This window comes from Stylophora pistillata, chromosome 2, assembly GCF_964205215.1.
Source record: "Stylophora pistillata chromosome 2, jaStyPist1.2, whole genome shotgun sequence".
NCBI classification, from domain to species: Eukaryota; Metazoa; Cnidaria; class Anthozoa; order Scleractinia; family Pocilloporidae; genus Stylophora; species Stylophora pistillata.
In genome coordinates this window covers 37,058,787-37,076,850 of record NC_142520.1, presented here as the reverse complement: position 1 = coordinate 37,076,850, position 18,064 = coordinate 37,058,787, and the positions used below count along the sequence as shown (strand labels likewise).

The 18,064-nt window shown below is 39.8% G+C and overlaps 2 protein-coding genes across 3 annotated transcripts; one reads left to right on the top strand and one right to left on the bottom strand.

Moving 5' to 3' along the window:
• The first annotated feature begins 415 nt into the window (after positions 1–415).
• On the top strand, positions 416–979 carry LOC148739334 (uncharacterized). The gene is made up of 2 exons (XM_088749461.1): positions 416–638; positions 789–979. Exons 1-2 carry the CDS (start codon positions 416–418, stop codon positions 977–979), a joined length of 414 nt encoding a protein of 137 aa, XP_088605587.1.
• A 6,102-nt stretch (positions 980–7,081) lies between these two features.
• On the bottom strand, positions 7,082–16,772 carry LOC111329421 (F-box/WD repeat-containing protein 2). 2 transcript variants are annotated; one of them, XM_022934127.2, is made up of 7 exons: positions 16,231–16,772; positions 15,972–16,077; positions 14,802–14,996; positions 11,741–11,874; positions 10,052–10,138; positions 8,519–8,685; positions 7,082–7,530 (listed from the first exon to the last, which is right to left on the bottom strand). In XM_022934127.2, the coding sequence occupies exons 1-7, from the start codon at positions 16,486–16,488 to the stop codon at positions 7,248–7,250; spliced, it is 1,230 nt and encodes a 409-aa protein (XP_022789862.2). In that variant the 5' UTR covers positions 16,489–16,772; the 3' UTR covers positions 7,082–7,247. The 2 variants fall into 2 exon arrangements, with proteins under 2 accessions (XP_022789862.2, XP_022789861.2); XM_022934126.2 differs by having other exon boundaries at positions 15,972–16,772.
• Between the last annotated feature and the right edge of the window lie 1,292 nt (positions 16,773–18,064).

Here is an 18,064-nt window from a genome sequence, read left to right as displayed (position 1 = left end):
GCGCCAAGATATTTGAAAGACTCGGATTTTGTCAAGGAAGATCCATTGCAGGATAAGCTTAAACTATCCTCCCGCTTAAGCCGTTGATGTGAGCCATATATTACATATTCAGTCTTGCTCATAATGAATGAATGAATGAATGAATGAATGAATGAATGAAAAACTTTATTTTAAGTGTCTATGCATAGTTAGTAGAGGGGACTGGTTAGGAAACGCGGCAAACTTCAGTCGGATAGGTTATTGTTCGATTTTATCGAGATCACGTGACAATGACCCTGCACACATAAATCCAAAATGGCGCCGTAGGCTTGTTTCGACAGTCACGTAGCGTTTAATTTTTTGGATTTTCTCCGTGATCGAGCGACATCGTACCTTCAAAATATAGCTAAAAGCATTAATCAAGTCAGTGTACATAATGCCAGGTGAAAATTGTTCAGTATTTAGCTGTAGGAGAAGTAAAGGAATTGGAATCTGGAAGCTACCGGCGCCGCGAAACGCAGAGTACAAGAAGTGGCGAGAAGACTGGCTCAACGAGCTCACTAAAACTAGAGTTGTTGATGCTAACTTCCGCCAACTGATAGAAAAAGACAGGGTGTTTACCTGTGAGAAGCACTTTAAGCCCGAAGACATAGAGAAATGTAAGTAAACACACTGTATGGTTCAGTAGTGGGACTTAGCTTAGTAGGCTAAGCGAAGGCTCGCGACTGTTTGTTGATAAAGTGTGCGTCTCTAACTCTTTATATACAGCATTTCTCTTTAACGATAACTTATGTTTTTGTATTTTTCAGTTGAAACCGAGATGCTCAAGACTAAGCCTAGATTTGGCGCTATACCTACTTTAAATATGCCTAAGAAGTCGCATCAAACTGAACCAGTGAAGACACGAGCTGCAAGATCGGTAGTCAAAGATGTCGCTCCTAAACAAAATGCCAAGTATTATAAAAGCTTCAAAGACTTGGTATCCTCCAATATATTGTAACCCTGCCATTTCTCTATCACACAATTTAGTGGGGGTATTGGGATTTGGTGATTCACCTTTCTGTTTGCTGTGAGCTATCAAACACTCAGCCACTTTGGTACTAAGCAATATTGCCGCATTACTTGACAACCCCACAAAAATCTTTGTTGAATTGAGGCCTATTCTTGAATAGTACTTCGAGTAGAATTGTTCTGCATTTCCAGTTTTAACCAAACGCATATACATGGATTCTATTTCTGAGGAGTCCATATATATCTTGATCCCAGGCAATCGTTTATCTTCGTAGCTCTTCTCTTACGCTTTGAGGGTAGATTTTTCTTTCAATTATTTTATCTCGTGCTTTCATTGATAACGCTTCGAAGTCTTCAGCAGTGAATTTGGCTTCTTGGGTCGGTTAATTTCCCCGCGCTTGTTCCTCCTTATGCTTTACTGTCTTATGTCTTTTTAATCCAGCCTTAGTCTTGCATTTCTTTTGGCACAACTCGCAAAAAATTCCCTCTTCGTATTGAACCTCAAAATCGAAAGACTTTCAGTAAAAAAATGTTGTACTACGACCGATGCCGTTGCTAAGGGCATCAATAACTACAAAATTTTTGGGCGAAAATAACGTTTTAAAGGCTTCTCAAAGACTTAGAGAGTCAGCTGCTTCGACAAAGTGCTCTTGTAATTCTTCCTCGTTTTCCAAAGTTCCAATATGGCATTAAATTCGTCACCGAAGAAAAATAAGTCGTTCATGTCCGCCATGTTGTTTTGGTTCTGTGCAGGGTCATTGGTCACGTGACGTTCAATCGAAGCTCAGGGGACAGACAATAGGCCGGCCCTTTGAAGCTTACCGCGTTTCCTAACCAGTCCCCTCTACTAACTATGGTCTATGTTTTTAGCTATAAGCTAATAGGGGACACTAAATCGTTTAAAAGTCAAATAAATTTTACATATGTAGATAATAAAGGCTGATAGTTTCGAAAGAAACTGTTTGGCGCTGCGTCGGTGGGAGTAACGAAATAATTTGGATATATCAGCAAAGTTGAAATGGTAAATTGGCCACCGTAACGATTACAAAAGCTGACGTTTCGAGCGTTAGCCCTTCGTCGGAGTGAATAGAGGAATTGTGGGTTGTGTGTGCTTTTAAAGGCAGAAAATGGAGCTACGTTTTACCATTTCAACTTTGTTGATATATCCAAATTATGTAGATAATAGTTATATATAGTAGATAATTAAAAAGATTATAAAGTTATTTAGTTAAGTTTTAAATTGCAACGAGAGTTGAAAGGTCGACTTTTCTTACGTTCTTCTTGAACGAATTTAGAGTTTCTATCGTTCTTAGGTGTCTTGGTAACTTCGACCAGATGAGAGGTCCCATATATTTAATAGAATTCCTACCAAATCTTACAGTTTCGAATCTTGGCAGTTCGAAGTCACTGTTCCGTAAATTATACTGAGTATTCTTTATATTAAATAAGTCAGAAATATTCTCGGGCACAAGACTGTGCTTAACTTTAAACATCAAAGTGGCAATGTCTTGTAGGCGCCGATTGTACAACGTCGGTAGTTTGGCGCGACTTAGCATTCTTGATAGGACGCTGATCTAGCTTTGTACACCGCCCTAAGTGCTCGCTGCTGAATCCGCTCAAGCTTTCTCTGATCCATTACAAAAGTGCCATACTACATGACAGTAGGTTAGATGGGGCAGAATTGAAGACCTGTAAAGTGATAGTTTAGCATTACAGGGTATCAAATTGCGTAGCCGCACTAGGACCCCTACTTTTTGACCGGCCTTAGAGCATAGATCGCTGATATGACTAGTAAAACTCAATTTTTCATCGATTTGAACTCCTAATAGCCATATTTCCCCCATTCTCTCAATAATATGACCGCCAACAAAAAAAATTTTATTATCGTTGTCTTTGTCAACATTTCTCGGGTTGATCGTTAATAGCTGGAACTTTTCTGGTTTGGTTGAGAGATAGTTGTTCTTGTACCAGGATAGAGCTTTCTCTCCATGTATCTTGATACTTTGCGCGACAACGTCATGCTTCTTCCCCATGACATACATCTGATGGTCGTCGGCATACATGCTCCAATTAGCATTATTTATATGGAATGACATCATTTTGGAACAAATTCCACAGAAGGGGGCCAAAGGACGAGCCTTGCGGGCAGCCAAGCACCATCCTTTTCCAGTCACTTGTCACTCTTTTGTTTTCACTCTATTGAGCCTATTGTTAAAGTATGATCTGAGAAGGTCGAGAGGATTTCGTCCAATGCCATAGGCCTCGAGTGTCTTTACGATTTGAGAATGGCTAAGAGAGTCAAAGGCTTTACTCAAGTCAGTAGACAGTATGTACACCAGTTCCTTTCTGTCAACAGCTGATTTCCAGTCTTCCACGAGTCTAAGTAGAGTGGTCTGACAGCTATGATGTCTTCTATACGCTGTCATTCTCTAATAAAGAGTTGGATCAGAGTGCCCGGTGATTTGCTTACTGAGCATATGCTCAAATGTCTTATTTACGGTAACAAGGGATGGGATGGGACGATAGTTCTTCAAAAAAAAGCTTATTTTCTTGCATCCACGAAGAAATACAGTTGATATCATTGTTTAGGCTTGCTTCTAACTCAATAGCAGTTTTAGCGGTAAAAAACAACACTGTATCGTCTGCGGAAAGCAGAACTTGCAAGAAGCAGATGCAGGAGGGCATGTCGTTTATGTACAATATAAAGAGCAGGGGCCCCAAAGAAGAGTCCTGTTACATATGCCATATCTCTGTAGCTTGTTTAGAAGGATATGGTGGTCTAGCGTATCGAAGGCCTTCTTCAGGTCAATGAAGACCGCCCCCGTGAGAAGACCATTATCCACATTTCTATGGATTTCATCCACAAAAAAAGGTGACAGCTGTTTCAGTGGAGAAATTCTTCCGGAAGCCAGATTGACAGGACGACAAGAGATTGTTTGCGTTTGAATAACTAAACAATTGATGATATACGACTTTCTCGGCGATTTTGGAAATTACTGGGAGAATAGAAATGGGACGATAGTTATCCATTTCTTCTCTGTTACCGGACTTGAATAACGGAACAACTCTTGAAGTCTTCCAGTCGTTTCAGTAGCACCACTCCAGATGAAAAGGAAAGGTTAATTATGTGAGTCAGACATTCCAAAATAACCGGGGCTCCGTCCTTAAGCAAACGTGCAGGAATGTTATCCAATCCAGTAGCTTTGTTCACTTTCAGCTTCCTCAACAAATTGTAAACAGCATTTGGTCTTACTAAACTTAGCTCGAAGTTTTCGTTTGTAAAAGTAGCTTCAGTATTCTGCAAAGGTGACAGCTTTCGTTGGCAAGATATCTTGGACGATCTTTGAGATAATTTGTCATTGATGGTCTTGACAATTGAGTTGAAGAATACAATGAAGATATGAAGTTCATATATTTTGAACTACGGTATGAAATACGTATGATGCACGATCCTTCGCAGTAGATAGCGCTATTTATGCAATAGCGAAAATCAGACCTGAAAAAAATTAGGCCTGTACGGAATTCGAACCACTGACCTCTGCGATATTAATGCAGCGCTCTACCAATTGAGCTAACAAGCCATCTGGGAGAGGTCAGTGGTTCGAATTCCGTACAGGCCTGATTTTTTCCAGGTCTGATTTTCGCTATTGCATAAATAGCGCTATCTACTGCGAAGGATCGTGCATCATACGTATTTAATACCGCAGTTCAAAATATATGAACTTCATATATTCACTGTATCTGATTTATTATCACGGGTTTATTACGAATCAACTTAACGGCCTGCTCCCAGATGACTTGTTAGCTCAATTGGTAGAGCGCTGCACTAGTATCGCAGAGGTCAGTGGTTCGAATCCCGTACAGGCCTGATTTTTTTCAGGTCTGATTTTCGCTATTGCATAAATAGCGCTATCTACTGCGAAGGATCGTGCATCATACGTATGATTTGAAGAAGTGATTAAAACTTTCAGCTATGGCATTCTTGTCTATCTTGAGATCATTTGGATATATCAACAAAGTTGAAATGGTAAATTGGCCACCGTAACAATTACAAAAGCTGACGTTTCGAGCGTTAGCCCTTCGTCGGAGCGAATAGAGGAATTGTGGGTTGTGCGTGGTTTTAAAAGCAGAGAACGAAGCTACGTTATTGGGAGGAACATGGCAACGAGAAAAACAAGAATAAATTAGTGGAATGAAATGCGTTCGTTGATCCCTGTGGGATTTAGACTGCCGGTTTGAAAGATGAGCTCCATTTTCCACCTTTAAAAGCACGCACAACCCACAATTCCTCTATTCGCTCCGACGAAGGGCTAACGCTCGAAACGTCAGCTTTTGTAATCGTTACGATGGCCAATTTACCATTTCAACTTTGATGATATATCCAAATTATTTCGTTATCCCCACCGACGCAGCCCCAGTTTCTTTCGAAACTATCAGCCTTTATTTTGAGATCACCATCGACTTTGATTGGAGGCATAGATTGTTTTAATTTCTTGTCGTTAGGAGTTACTCTCTTCGCAGCTCTCCAGAAAGATTTTGAGTCATCAATGTTTTCTTGAATAAAGTTCCGATTGTAATTGGCTTTAGCGAAGCGCACTTTGTTGTTCACTGCGTTTCTTGATCTTCTGAAGGGACTCCAATCTACCTCTCTATTTGTCCGTCGCGCCTTGTTTAGAAGACAATCTCTTTGTTGCATTGATTTCTTAAGTTCATGCGTTAACCAAGGGTAGTTAACACCCTTGACTTTCTTTTTTTATTAAAGGGATGTGTAGATCACACTGCTCTTTAAAAATGTCATTAAAGAGATCCAAGGCATTGTTTAAGCCGAAGGCGTGTTTGACAGGGTCCCAGTTGATTTGGCTCAAGCTCTCACAAAACTCCCCAGGCGAGTATTTCTGTAGTCGCGGCATTCGATTATTTTGGGTACATATTTCAAAGCATTTATTTTTCTAACGCACAAAACAAGGTCATGGTCACTTAAACTAAGAGGAACCACTGCCTGCTTGACAATATTGCGCGCATTACTTGTTACAATCAAGTCGATGAGTGTAGCACTAAGTTTAGTTATCCTTGTTGTACAGTCACTCAGTTGTAAGAAATTATGAAGGCGAAAAATGCCTTTTAGGGCCTTCAAATCTGCTCCTTGCGTCGGTGCTTTAAAGTCGTAATTAAAATCACCAGTCATCAGCGTTTCTTATCCTCTCCCGACACTCTTTTCAAGCCCGGATTGCAAATTTCCAAAAACTGAGAGTCATCCGGCGGGCGATAGCAGGTTCCCAAAAGAATTCCTTTTGAATTTGGAAACATCAACTCCAGCCAAAGGTTCTCCAATGCTATATCTTCCAAATCGCATCTTCGCACAGCCGGTATTTTGTCGGAGATATAGATTGCAACGCCACCACCTTTACGGCCCGAGGAGCGATCGCGCCTGAACAAATTGAAACCGGGGATCGCAAACTCATCAGATGGCAGTTGATCATTAAGCCAAGTTTCATTCATGATGGAAGATGATGAAATAGACACAGCCAAAGCAATAGGTTTGTGTGCCGTCCGAGCCAAACGAAACAGAAAAAAACCTCACCAGAATGAAATTAGTGACATTTGAAAAAATTGAGACGAATAATAAATTGTCAAAGTAACAAAAGCGAAGAGAGCGATGTTAACCCTTTGACCCCTGGAGACAAGCATCTAATTTCTCCTTACAATATCACACCGAGTCACACATTAACATCCTCCCCCCTTCCCCCCCCCCCCCCCTTCACTTCCCGACCCCTTTTGGGCAAAAAGGTGCAAGTAATTTTATGCGACGATTAAAAAAAACGGATGGAAGATTTCCTGAAGGTGACAAAGAAACTTGTCGAAAAGGGGTTCCAAATGCACCAAACGGTATAGGAATGTCTCTGAAAATTTTTAAAATTACCCCGACAAAGTTTTCTCTGGACCTCCTTGGGGGCCTTCCTCTAGACCTCCCTCAAAACCTCCCTCCAGGCCACTATAATACCCCACAATCACCATTACCATTTCTCCCCCCTTTCTCCCTGCCCCTCAAATGAAGCCACTGATCCTTCAAATGTGCAACGACAGTCGTGTCTAGATTCAAGATAATTCATAGACATTTATTTGAAGCTTTATTCAATGCGTTAATTCATTTTCACCACCAGGGGATTTTATCAGAAGCGAGAGTGGAGACTAGAAGACAAGTGACTGGTGGTCTTAGAAGAAGACTGGCGCAAGTCTGAGATTGGTTGAAAACTTTGTCAAGTGCCATCTCTGAGCATGAGCAGTGAGACACTGTAGTCAGGCATGCTTGAAGCGAACAGGAGGCCTCCCTGAGGTCTGGTGACCAGTCCGTCTAGCCAAAAAATTTCACCCGGCGTAAAATTCGACCCGCGTAAGGATCTTCGGAAGGCAGGTAAGGGATATTCCGCCACGATTTCTTCGCTTTTAGTGCAAACTATATAAAGGAAGTTCATGTCCATAACAAGACTATAAACGTGCCCATAGGCAACGAGCCAATTAGCAGGCAATGTTGTGAAGATTCTGCAAGTTGAAATAAAAGAAAATGGAGCAGTTTTTTTACTTAGCCTTAGGAAAAAGAAGGTTTGGAGAAACGGATTTTTGACCACTGAGAGTCCTTAGATACATGGTCGGTCATCTTGACTTTACTCATTGAACTGTGAACTGTTGGGTTAGTATTGCCACGGAAATTCCTGTTAGTACTACAATGCGTTTCGCAATTTATTTAACGCAACCACAACAATAACAGTAAAGAAAGATGTTTTTCGTCTCGCTATGGGCTTGGGACAAAGAAAAACGTCTAAGAGCCCATGAGGAATCGAACCTTAGACCTTCAGATGCAGCGCTCCAATGCTCCCAAAGAAATAGAGAACTTCGTGACGTGCCTTGACCACCATAGAGTCTCTGTGGCTCAGTGGTAGGGCATCGGAGCGCGGAATCTATTCTATTCAGTACAAAAACAAATAACAGTGTCTCTAGCGTTCCTATATCATGCATATATAGTCACATAATCGTATCATACCGTTATGTGAAGGAAAGCACCAAAGGAAACAACAAAAAAACCACACAGATATTTCAAATACAAGGCGAAAATTCAGAGGGCTTGTAACCACAACACCGCTTCAGTTGCGCGCGTGATTTCCACGCAATACACGCGTGCAACACGCACCATCCGTGGAACAGCAGTGTAGGTAACAGCCCCTTATTCACGAAAAGTTGTTTCGAGTAACACTATTTATGTTTTTATGCAACGCTTTGAAAATTTATTGCAACGCCACCGAGATCGCGACAAGAAGGATGTGCACAAAGCATGTTTTAACGGGGAAGATGCGAGAGGTTTACACCTAGAAAAGAGCCACGATAAAACAATTTTCTACAAGTTTAACCGAATCAAAATTACAAGAGAAAGGGGCATTTGGCGGCATTTGGCCCATCACGCGTTTTGCAGTCTGCATCTCGTTTGGAACCGGACAGAGTAGAAACTTTCCAACACTTCAATTCACTGACTTACCTCATCATTTGCAAAGTTTTAAAATCCCAAAGAAGAATCGCTTTCTCGGAAGCACACACAATTTTTTCTCCATCACACTGAAGACGAGGCTGTAAGTTGAAGCTGGAATCCGTGCCAGGGCTTAATGTTGCCAAGCATTTATTGCAGTTACGATCGAGAGACCAGATCTTAACAGAACGAACACAAGGAATACCACATCCCAAATGAGAACATAAAGCACTTGTTCTATCGGAGTCTTATGTAAACAATAGAGTGCTTCTGTCGAGGTACTATCGGATGATAGTTGCCCCGCGGAAAGTTGATGTTCTTAAAACAAATATTTGCCCTCGAAGCGAAGCTTCGAAGGAAAATATGCTAGTTTTAAGAACATCAAATTTCCAAGAGGGAACTGTCAGACCGATAGTTCCGAGACATAAGTACTCTATTGTCTTTATTGTTCACCACTAAATTTTCTTCCGCGCGCCAGTTGAAAAACAGTCAAAACCCACTAAATGCAGCTCAATCAAATATTCATTCATGCGTACAGCCTGTCACAAATGTCAATAATTCTCAACCGTACATTGGCTAAATAATACGTTATACCTGTCAGAATTGAAAAGTCACTGTCTTTCCGATTTGCCTAACTTCGCGGCCGTCAAACCATTATAACATTTTCACGGATGAGTACTATCCATCCGGGTATTTTCCGCGGACGGGCACTATGGGCTGATAGTGTCTCTCCACGGATGAACACTATCGCGTCACGTGATCAATTTAAAACAATAAGAATCGGACAAAATTTAGTGGTGAACTATAATGACCCATCGTGGTCCATATCTCCATACACGCACGGTTGCACGTCCATATCATGACCACTACGGTTACATTTTTCTGCAAAATGCACTGAAAGCTAATCCTCCAGATCATGTTTATAACCTTTGCAACAGCAAATGAAAATGAAAAAAAAAGAAAGAAAGAAAAACTACCGAAGAAATTGTAGCCAGCACAGCTGAGTATATAATGAACACTCAGGGGGAAACTGTAAGTTTACTGGAGTCCATCTACAGCAACTGTACCGTAAACGACCCATATTAACATCAACTTTGGAATCATTCTTGAAAACCCTTCTTCGGATATAGGACTTTTATGAAGCTTCCAAATAAAAATTGATTACTTCGATTTTTTCAGTCTTTATTTTCCTTTTTTTAATGGAAAAACTCAACTCTTCCACGGACACCTCGTTAAAAGAAGCAAATTTTCATTGTTAGCTTGAGATAAACCGGATAAGCGTTCTCGCTCAAGGGAGATCAGCGTCCGCTATGATATACTCAAATTTGTTCCTGCGTTCATCAGTGTGTAAGTTGGGGTATGAACTGAAGCACTTCAGTGGGAAGTTCGGAGGGCTCTCTAGAAGCGCCAATTTCATCAGCTGGATTATGCGTTCCCAATTCAAACACGGAGAAAATTAAACTTATGAAATGGTAGCTTAGAAATCATTCTAGGATAAAGCACCATAATTGTGATAGTCACAATGGCTATAAAACTACAACATACCTTGATGTTTCGTTTGTCCATACTGAACACTACATATTGATTTTTTCTGTGAGTGGGCGAATCTACTTCACTTCTAACGAGGATCACCTTTGTGTAAAAACATAAGCCACATAGTTATCTACAGATGTTCTGAGGTCGCCAATCAAAAGAAGGAAGAAAGGAAATTTTTAAGGGATATTGCTGATTGTAAATTCGCCATTTTTAAGCCACTTTGCCACGTTAAAGTCAGTGGTTGCAGTCTTGCAGATCAATAGAAGGAAAGAGAGAAATCTTTAAGTCCTATTTCCATGCATGAGTCGAGTCTTGCAAAGCCTTTGGCCGGTGAATTATTACTGCTAGGCTCGCTTAGCAGCTGCTGTTTAGGAACTGGAGCCCACCTTCCTCTCCGAAGAGTCTTTTCTTGAGAGGAACGAAAAGACCGGACTCGAGAGAGCGGCAAAAATCAAGCCAATATTAATGACAGATCTTACCTTTCCTATACATAAAGCGACTTCCTACCTCTCACTGGGTAAGATGCAACCCCACCCTCCTCAAGGTTCAATTACAGTTTGCCAGTACCTATCTATGCTACTGGAAGGAGAAAGGTACTGTGGAGGTAGTCTTGCTCACAACTACACTACACAATGAACAACCCAGAGCTTGAACCTGATCCCATCTCGAAGCATAAAACCGGGAGCTGGTCATGACCAGGCCCTATTTTCACTACTGCTCAAGCAGTGTTCATTATTTCAAAGATCCCTTTGACGTTCATGATTTGTATGTGTAATGGGCCATTCCATTTAAAATCCGCACGCCCCCCTATTGAAGGCTTTCCTGTAACACCCCTCCAGAAAAGAAGTTTTTTAACCCCCTTCAGAATTGCCTGAAATTACCCCCTTCAGAATTTTATGTAACTATTAAGCAAACCAATTCAACCCCCTTCAGAAACTACTCGTGAGAATTTCTGTCAAGGGTACTTTATGGCGACCCCTCTCAGAAATATGGTTCAACCCCCCTTGGAAAAAATATAGCATTGACCCCCCTCCCCCCTAAGAAATCCCAGGCCTTCAATGGGGGGGGGGTGCGGATATTAAATGGAATGGCCCAATCAAATGGCGACGAGTGAAATTAGGAAAAAATTTCACTTGCGTTTTTTCAAAATTCTGAAAAGGCAAGGGAAATTATCAGAATTTTAGAGTACTTTATCCAACTGCTCGGGAAGAATCATCTCCAGGTTTTTCTCAAGGCTATTTTTGTCACACCACTTCTCAAAAGCTCGCACCCAGTTAATTGTGCTCTTTCGCGTATTTAAATTTTCGGCGGCTTCTTTTAATTTCGTAACTTCTTCAAGGGTCACCGTCTTAAATCTCGACGCCACCTTGGCTCTGATCGAGAGACAAGAGATGTTACCATGGCAACTTTGTAATTTCACATGTGAAATCAAAAATTAACGCTGAAATTTCGCGCCAAAATTAAGGAGTAATTTGTCACCTATGATATTAGATAATGTAAACTGGCCATTGTAAAGAGTTTCAAGGCTAACGTTATGAGGGATAGCCCTTTGTTGGGATGAATGACGACGGGCTAAGGCTCAAAATGTCAACCTTGAAACTCTTTATGATCACAGTGGCTGATTTACGTTATCAACTCAGTTGATAAAACCAAAATTACCTATAGTCATTTAAACAAAGACTGAAATTTTGTAGATACCTTGATCACCCAGTCTGAGTGACCATATCTGGTCTGCAGGCATTGTCCAGATGACATTTTCCAAATTCGAAGGGTACAGTCAGCTGAACCACTCACAACAGTGTCCAGCTCATCACTGTAATCAACTGAGAACACTGTGAGTGGTAAAAACAGATATTCATATTTATCAAATTAAAATTTTCCTAGTAAATCCATACTGGAAAAAGGGAAGGGGGCCTGCAGCTCTAAGGGCTCAACACACTTTTCAACTTAATTACTAGCCAAGTGGCTAGTGACAACTTAGATGTTAATGTTCAAACAATTCCAGCCTGCCTGGTAAGTGGAAATTGAAAAGCACTAGCCATCACTGAGTTTCTATTAGTCTGTGGCTAGTTGGCTACTGTTAGTGTTGAGCACTAGCTTACAAGTAGTGGTGGAATGTGTGTATACCCTAGTCTAAGTCAAACCTTTTCACCCTAACATCAGTATGTATAATCTCCATACTGTTCTCTATACATTTCCTAAGGTGCTGACAAGCAGAATTTGTTTAACAATCAAGAGCTTCTGTAGTTGGTGATCATTTCTTTTATTCTCGTGACCTAAAATGTGATTCAGGGGTGATATTGTAAGGAGAAATTAGATGCTGGTCACTATTAGAGATTGAGGGGATAAGACAACAAGCCCTGAAACAGTTTCCTGTTCACAAGCAATTTCTCTGAGCCTGAAAACAGAAATTTTTTCTGCAGTGATCTCAAATGCAGTTGAGCCTTTAACTACCATGAGTGACCATGCAAGGCAAATTTTCTCCATACAATATCAACACAATATCAAGCAGACAAAAGACGAGAATAAAGAAAATATATATCAATTAGGGGATTATTGGTTGATGATCCAATACCAAATTCTCCAAACTTGTAAACAAAGAATTGTATGGCAGACAGTAAGGAGAATTGCTAACAAGATCACAGGAGTGAAACAGTGAACCCATTAGGATAAATACCAGCACAGGATGAAATGTGATTTTTTTTTTAGATAATTACTGTGTACAAACTAATTGAAGTCCAATTCCTTTATGGATCAACAGTCCCACTAAAGTACAAAAAAGTGGCTTTACTTAATAATTTCCAGGTTTGTGGTACTACTAAACTAATATCCCAGAGGTTACTGGGTACAAACAAACTATTTGAAATCCAATTCCTTTGTGGATCAACAGTCCCACTAAATTACAAAAAGTGGCTTAATCATTCCTGGGTTTGTGGCACCACCAAACTAATATCCCAGGGGTTGGTAAGCTTCAATCCCTGTTAAGTCCCTTTTGAAACCTGAACATTTAACCTTTTAACTCCCAGAAGTGATTAACCTGTAACTTCTCCCTACAATATCCATATATGATCCAGCAAACAGGTAATGAGAATACTCTGACCTAACATGTAGAAGTTGTTACCTAGATCTAACAGCAAATTCTTGCATTAATTTCCAAGGAAATGGGTAGCAGCTAGAGGTGAGAATTCAATTATCAGATCTTGGATTAAAGAGCTAATTAACTATTATAAGAATACATAGAGAGGTCTGACATTTGACAATTATTCGCCGAAGGCGGGGTGAATATCGTCGAATAATCCCCGAGACGAAGTCGAGGGGATTATTCGACAATATTCACCGATCCTGAGGCGAATAATTGTTTTAGTATAATTTCAGAGCTGAACAAGAGAGGAATTTCTAAAATTATAACATTTTAGTAACATTTATTAACATTTTAGCTTAACATTTTATATAAACCGCGCGGAGCGGTTTATATAGTGTCATATAAGGAACCACTCAACCAATCAGATTGCTGGAAACTCTTTGCTCAGCTCCGAAATTATACTAAAATCATATATATACTGTATCAGCCATTTCTTTCTGTTCCAGCAAATGAATCCAACTGTTGTTAACCTGTGAGGATCAAATCACCTGCACCCTTCAAACCTAGATCCCCTTTGTAATTCTCCTTACAGTCTGCTATACAATTCTCATGACATTAGTGTGGAGAAACTTGGCACTGGATCAACTGATGATCCCCTAATTGATATATTGATATATTTCTTTATTCTCATCCTTTGTTTGTTTGACATAGTATTGATAATGTACGGAGAAATTCTGTCTTGGTCACTCCTGGGAGTTAACTAAAGTGACTATCATCTAAGTCTTCCTCACAATATCACCCCTGAATCAATCATTAAGGTCCTGAAAATAAAGGACACGATCACCAATTAAATATACTGACTAAAGAATAAAGGAACCCAACCCTAGGCAATAACAAATTTTTGTGTAAGTGAGACCAATTTTTCAGTGTTTTAGTAGCCATAATCCACAACAATTCAACGAATGGCCATGGATAGAGAAAGGTTAAGGCTTTGCCTTTCATTCTTCAACATAACATAGTGGTGCAAAAGGTGACTGATGCATCAGTAGCTGATTGGTGAAAAATTATCATAATTTTTCAAGTGTGTTGTACACCTTCTATCAGGGGTGGAAATCCTTGTATAAACACCACATTATATATGATAAAATCATTTACCATGCGACACATACCACCCTGCACACACTTTTATCGAAAAAATTATGCAAAAATCACTGTATGAGGGTTCTGTGTTGTGGAATGAGCAAGGTTGGAAGAGGTCATACAGCAAGATGCAACAAAACCCTTTAACTCCCAGAAGTCAGATCAGCATGTAACTTCTTCCTTTTATATCCATACATTAATTATTCAACAAAAAGGTAATGAGAATACTCAAACTTATCAGGTAGAAGGTTTTGCCTTGATCTAGCTTCAAATTCTTGACACTAATTTACAAAAAAATCAATAGTCGTTGGAGAGGAGAATTAATAATCATATCTTGGGAGTTTAAGGCTAAAATATTATAGATTATCAAGTGAGAAAGTATACAATACATGACTGAGATAGGGCTACAGAGTAAAATATTTAGCCATCATTTGTAATGCTTGCCAGGAGCCAAATGTTTCTCCCTTCTAGCCCTCGAAATCAGTCAATGTATAAAATCTGTAGTATTTTCTTCCAGTAAATGTTTTCTCCTTTTACCTGCAGCAGTATGTCCTCTGAAGCATTGTAACCTCTCTCCTGTTTTCCAGTCCCACATCCCTATAGTGTTGTCAAATGATGCTGTGATGACCTTATCATCATCAAAACAAACATCTGCACATGTATGGGCCTTCAAGACATATTTACACTGTCCTGTCTTTAAGTCCCACAACCTGACTGATCGATCATCTGATCCTGTAGAGAAAAATAGTAAATTCAATTTTTTATTCAAGCTCTATAGCCCATCTGGCAGGATGGATATCTGCCAAAGGATATAAAGATAGGAAGACTGAAGGTAGCTCTGCTCCAATTGTAGTAAGTATTGGAGAGGGGATATGGCAGGGCACAGAGGGTGTTGGGTATGTAAGATAGGAAATGGGATATAGGATTATAGGATATGGGATATGGGATATGGGATATGGGATATGGGATATGAGATATGGGATATGGGATGTGGCATATGGGATATGGGATGTGGGATATGGGATATGGGATATGGGATATGGGATATGATATGGATATAACAGGTTAAGGAAACTGAAAATTTTTTCATGGCAGGAAGCAAGACACAAGTCCAAAAATGTGAAATTTTTATTTTAATAGGAAATTTGTAATGTTTCAGAAAAAAAAAAAAAAAGAAAGAAAAGGGTGAGAAAAGGGTGTGAAATTTTTATTTTAATAGGAAATTTGTAATGTTTCAAAAAAGGGTTAGAAAAGGGTGTGAAATTTTTTTTTTAATAAGAAATTTGTAATGTTTCAGAAAAAAAAAAGAAAAGGGTGAGAAACAGGAAAACAGGGTCTGGGAAGTGGGAAATTCTTACCCTGACACCCTCACTTGTTTATCACCTCACTGGGGATAGGGAGGTAATTTGCATCAGAAACTATAGTGCTGCAGCAGTGAAGGGGGGGGGGGTGAGGGGAGTGAATGGGAGGTATAGCCAGATTATTTGGTTTTATAAGCTGAAATGACAATGTGAATTAGCCACTGTGAAGGGCTTTCAAAGCTGACATTTCAAGTGCTAGCCGTTTGTCAAATTAAATGGTGAAAAGCTAACGCCTGAAATGTCAGCTGAAGAAACTCTTAACGATAACCAATTTACAAATACGTACATTATCAGCTCTGTATGAATCATTAGCAGTTTAATTTTTTCGCGAAAATTATGACCTCACCTGTTGCAAGATAATTTCCGCGATAAAATAGTGCAAACACTCTCGCTGTGTGACCATACAGCTGTTTCTTTACCACTGCACTTTCATTTTTCAACGTTTTCATATTCTGAAAATGTGAGATATAAACCTGTTTCCACGTGGTGGTAGAGTTTCTTTCAAAATCCAAGTTATCTTCTTTGACTTCCATTCCAAGCTGCTTACAAGCGTTTTGCCAAACATCATCGCAGCTTAAAATTACTTTATTCCATTTCCTACTTACAAGACAGCATTTGCACAAGGACACAGGGTCCAGCCATTTCAACACGTGAAAACTCAACTCCAGAGGTAAACATTTCAGATAATCTCTTTTCACGAGTGTTTCGAGTTTCGTGGACAGAAACCGTAGCTGTTCGGGTCCGCAAGAATCTATAATACCTTCAATTGTGGAATTCTTTTGGCCATCTGGCAAAGTGCTAAAAGTATCGCAAAAGGTTTTCAACCAAAGAGAAAATCCACTGTCCTCAAAACATTCTGTCATGATTGTTTTGATTCGAAACTATACCCAGCTTTCCTCGGTCATTGGTTAGTACAGAAAAAGGACAATTCGCACGGTTTTACATAATACAAAAACGAAACCATCTCTCTTATCAAAAGCGCTCGATTGTAAATTATGTTCGGAGATGTTAACTCTTTCACAGATTTCAGAGAGAAGTTCCCATCAAAGGCAAGTAACAAAACAATGAATACAATGGAGAAAGAAATTTCTCACCTATTCTTTTTTTAATGAATCAAAATTTATTAGCCGCTATATCACCCCAAAGGGCTGGAGTAGTATGTGAGATACGCCAGCTTTCATGCTTATAAAACTTTGACGAGTAATTTCAAATTGATAAAATCTGAAGAACTTGTGAAATTAAATGTTAGAGAGTTTTCGTGACTTTCAAACAAATCAATATCCGGGATATGCTGCAGAATGAGGGGATAATCCACAGGATAAAGGTCGTCATTTGACTCTCGTGCAATCCCTGGGATTCCTGTGGACGTGAGTCTATGACTGTGATTGTACGAAAATGATATATGTAAACTACGGTTTAAGAAATGGATATGAAAGCGATCTTCGCAGTTATCAACACTACATAAGCAGTTGGGAAGATAAGGCCTAAAAATTAAGGCTCGCACGGGATTTGAACGCATGACCTCAGCGCTGCCGATGCAATGCTCTAATAATTGAGGACATTGAGCTAAACAGCCAGCCAAGAGCTGGTAAGTGGGTTGATTGGCAATAAACTCGTGAAGTGATGAATCAATGACTGCGAACTTATGAAATCATGTATGTGAACTGCGGTTTAAGAAATGAATATGAAAGCGGTCTTCGCAGTAATGAACCTTACTTACTTAGCAGTGAAAACAAGGCTTGAAAAGAAAAAAGGTCAGGCCTGTATGATGCCTCTGCTATTCCGGAGCACTCACTACTTTATCAACTCGGTTCGTAATAAACCCGCAAATTGATAAATCGATGACTGTGAATGCATAAAAATCATAAAAGTGACCTTCTGTTTAGGAATGTCATGATGCCTGTAAGCACGCGTTACGTGCCTGTCCTATTCTCGGGAGTCATGGGATTGTAAGACGTGTGCATGTGCTCGCAAGTATGTAGTTTTGGCTGGACAGATGTGGATTAAAGTACTTGTTGAGTTTTATCAAATTTTGATGCTTGTAGCGACCTAAACCATTCAACCTTTTCCCAACACCTTCAGTTCAACAAATCGTCACTACGTGGGTTTATTACGAACCAACATAATCATCAGCTTCCAATTGGCTTGTTGGCTCAGTTGGTAGAGAACCATACACGGTCACGCCTAAATATCACATGAAGTGAAATAGGAGGAGTCCTTAACTTTCTAAGGTAATTGTTTCAAACTCTTATGACACTGAAAATAATCTAACGCCATCCGTATGAGTACTTTACCCGAGGTAATATTAAATCACTAGAACTGTTTCGTGTGTTTCTTGCATGAGCAGAAGCTAATCTGAGAATTCTTTCTCTTTGGCCACGTGTATTATTAGCTGTCACTTCTGAAGATGTATGCCGAAGCATACGAAACGTCAAGTAA

What these genes read in the sequence shown, in the direction of transcription:
- LOC148739334 (XM_088749461.1), top strand. Translation starts at nt 416, where the DNA reads ATGCCAGGTGAAAATTGTTCAGTATTTAGCTGTAGGAGAAGTAAAGGA. An exon ending in GCCCGAAGACATAGAGAAAT is followed by an intron (nt 639 to 788) that starts GTAAGTAAACAC and finishes TGTATTTTTCAG; the next exon opens with TTGAAACCGAGATGCTCAAG.
- LOC111329421 (XM_022934126.2), bottom strand. Translation starts at nt 16,488, where the DNA reads ATGACAGAATGTTTTGAGGACAGTGGATTTTCTCTTTGGTTGAAAACC. An exon ending in CAGAGGACATACTGCTGCAG is followed by an intron (nt 11,875 to 14,801) that starts GTAAAAGGAGAA and finishes TACCACTCACAG; the next exon opens with TGTTCTCAGTTGATTACAGT. An exon ending in ACTCAGACTGGGTGATCAAG is followed by an intron (nt 10,139 to 11,740) that starts GTATCTACAAAA and finishes TTTTACACAAAG; the next exon opens with GTGATCCTCGTTAGAAGTGA.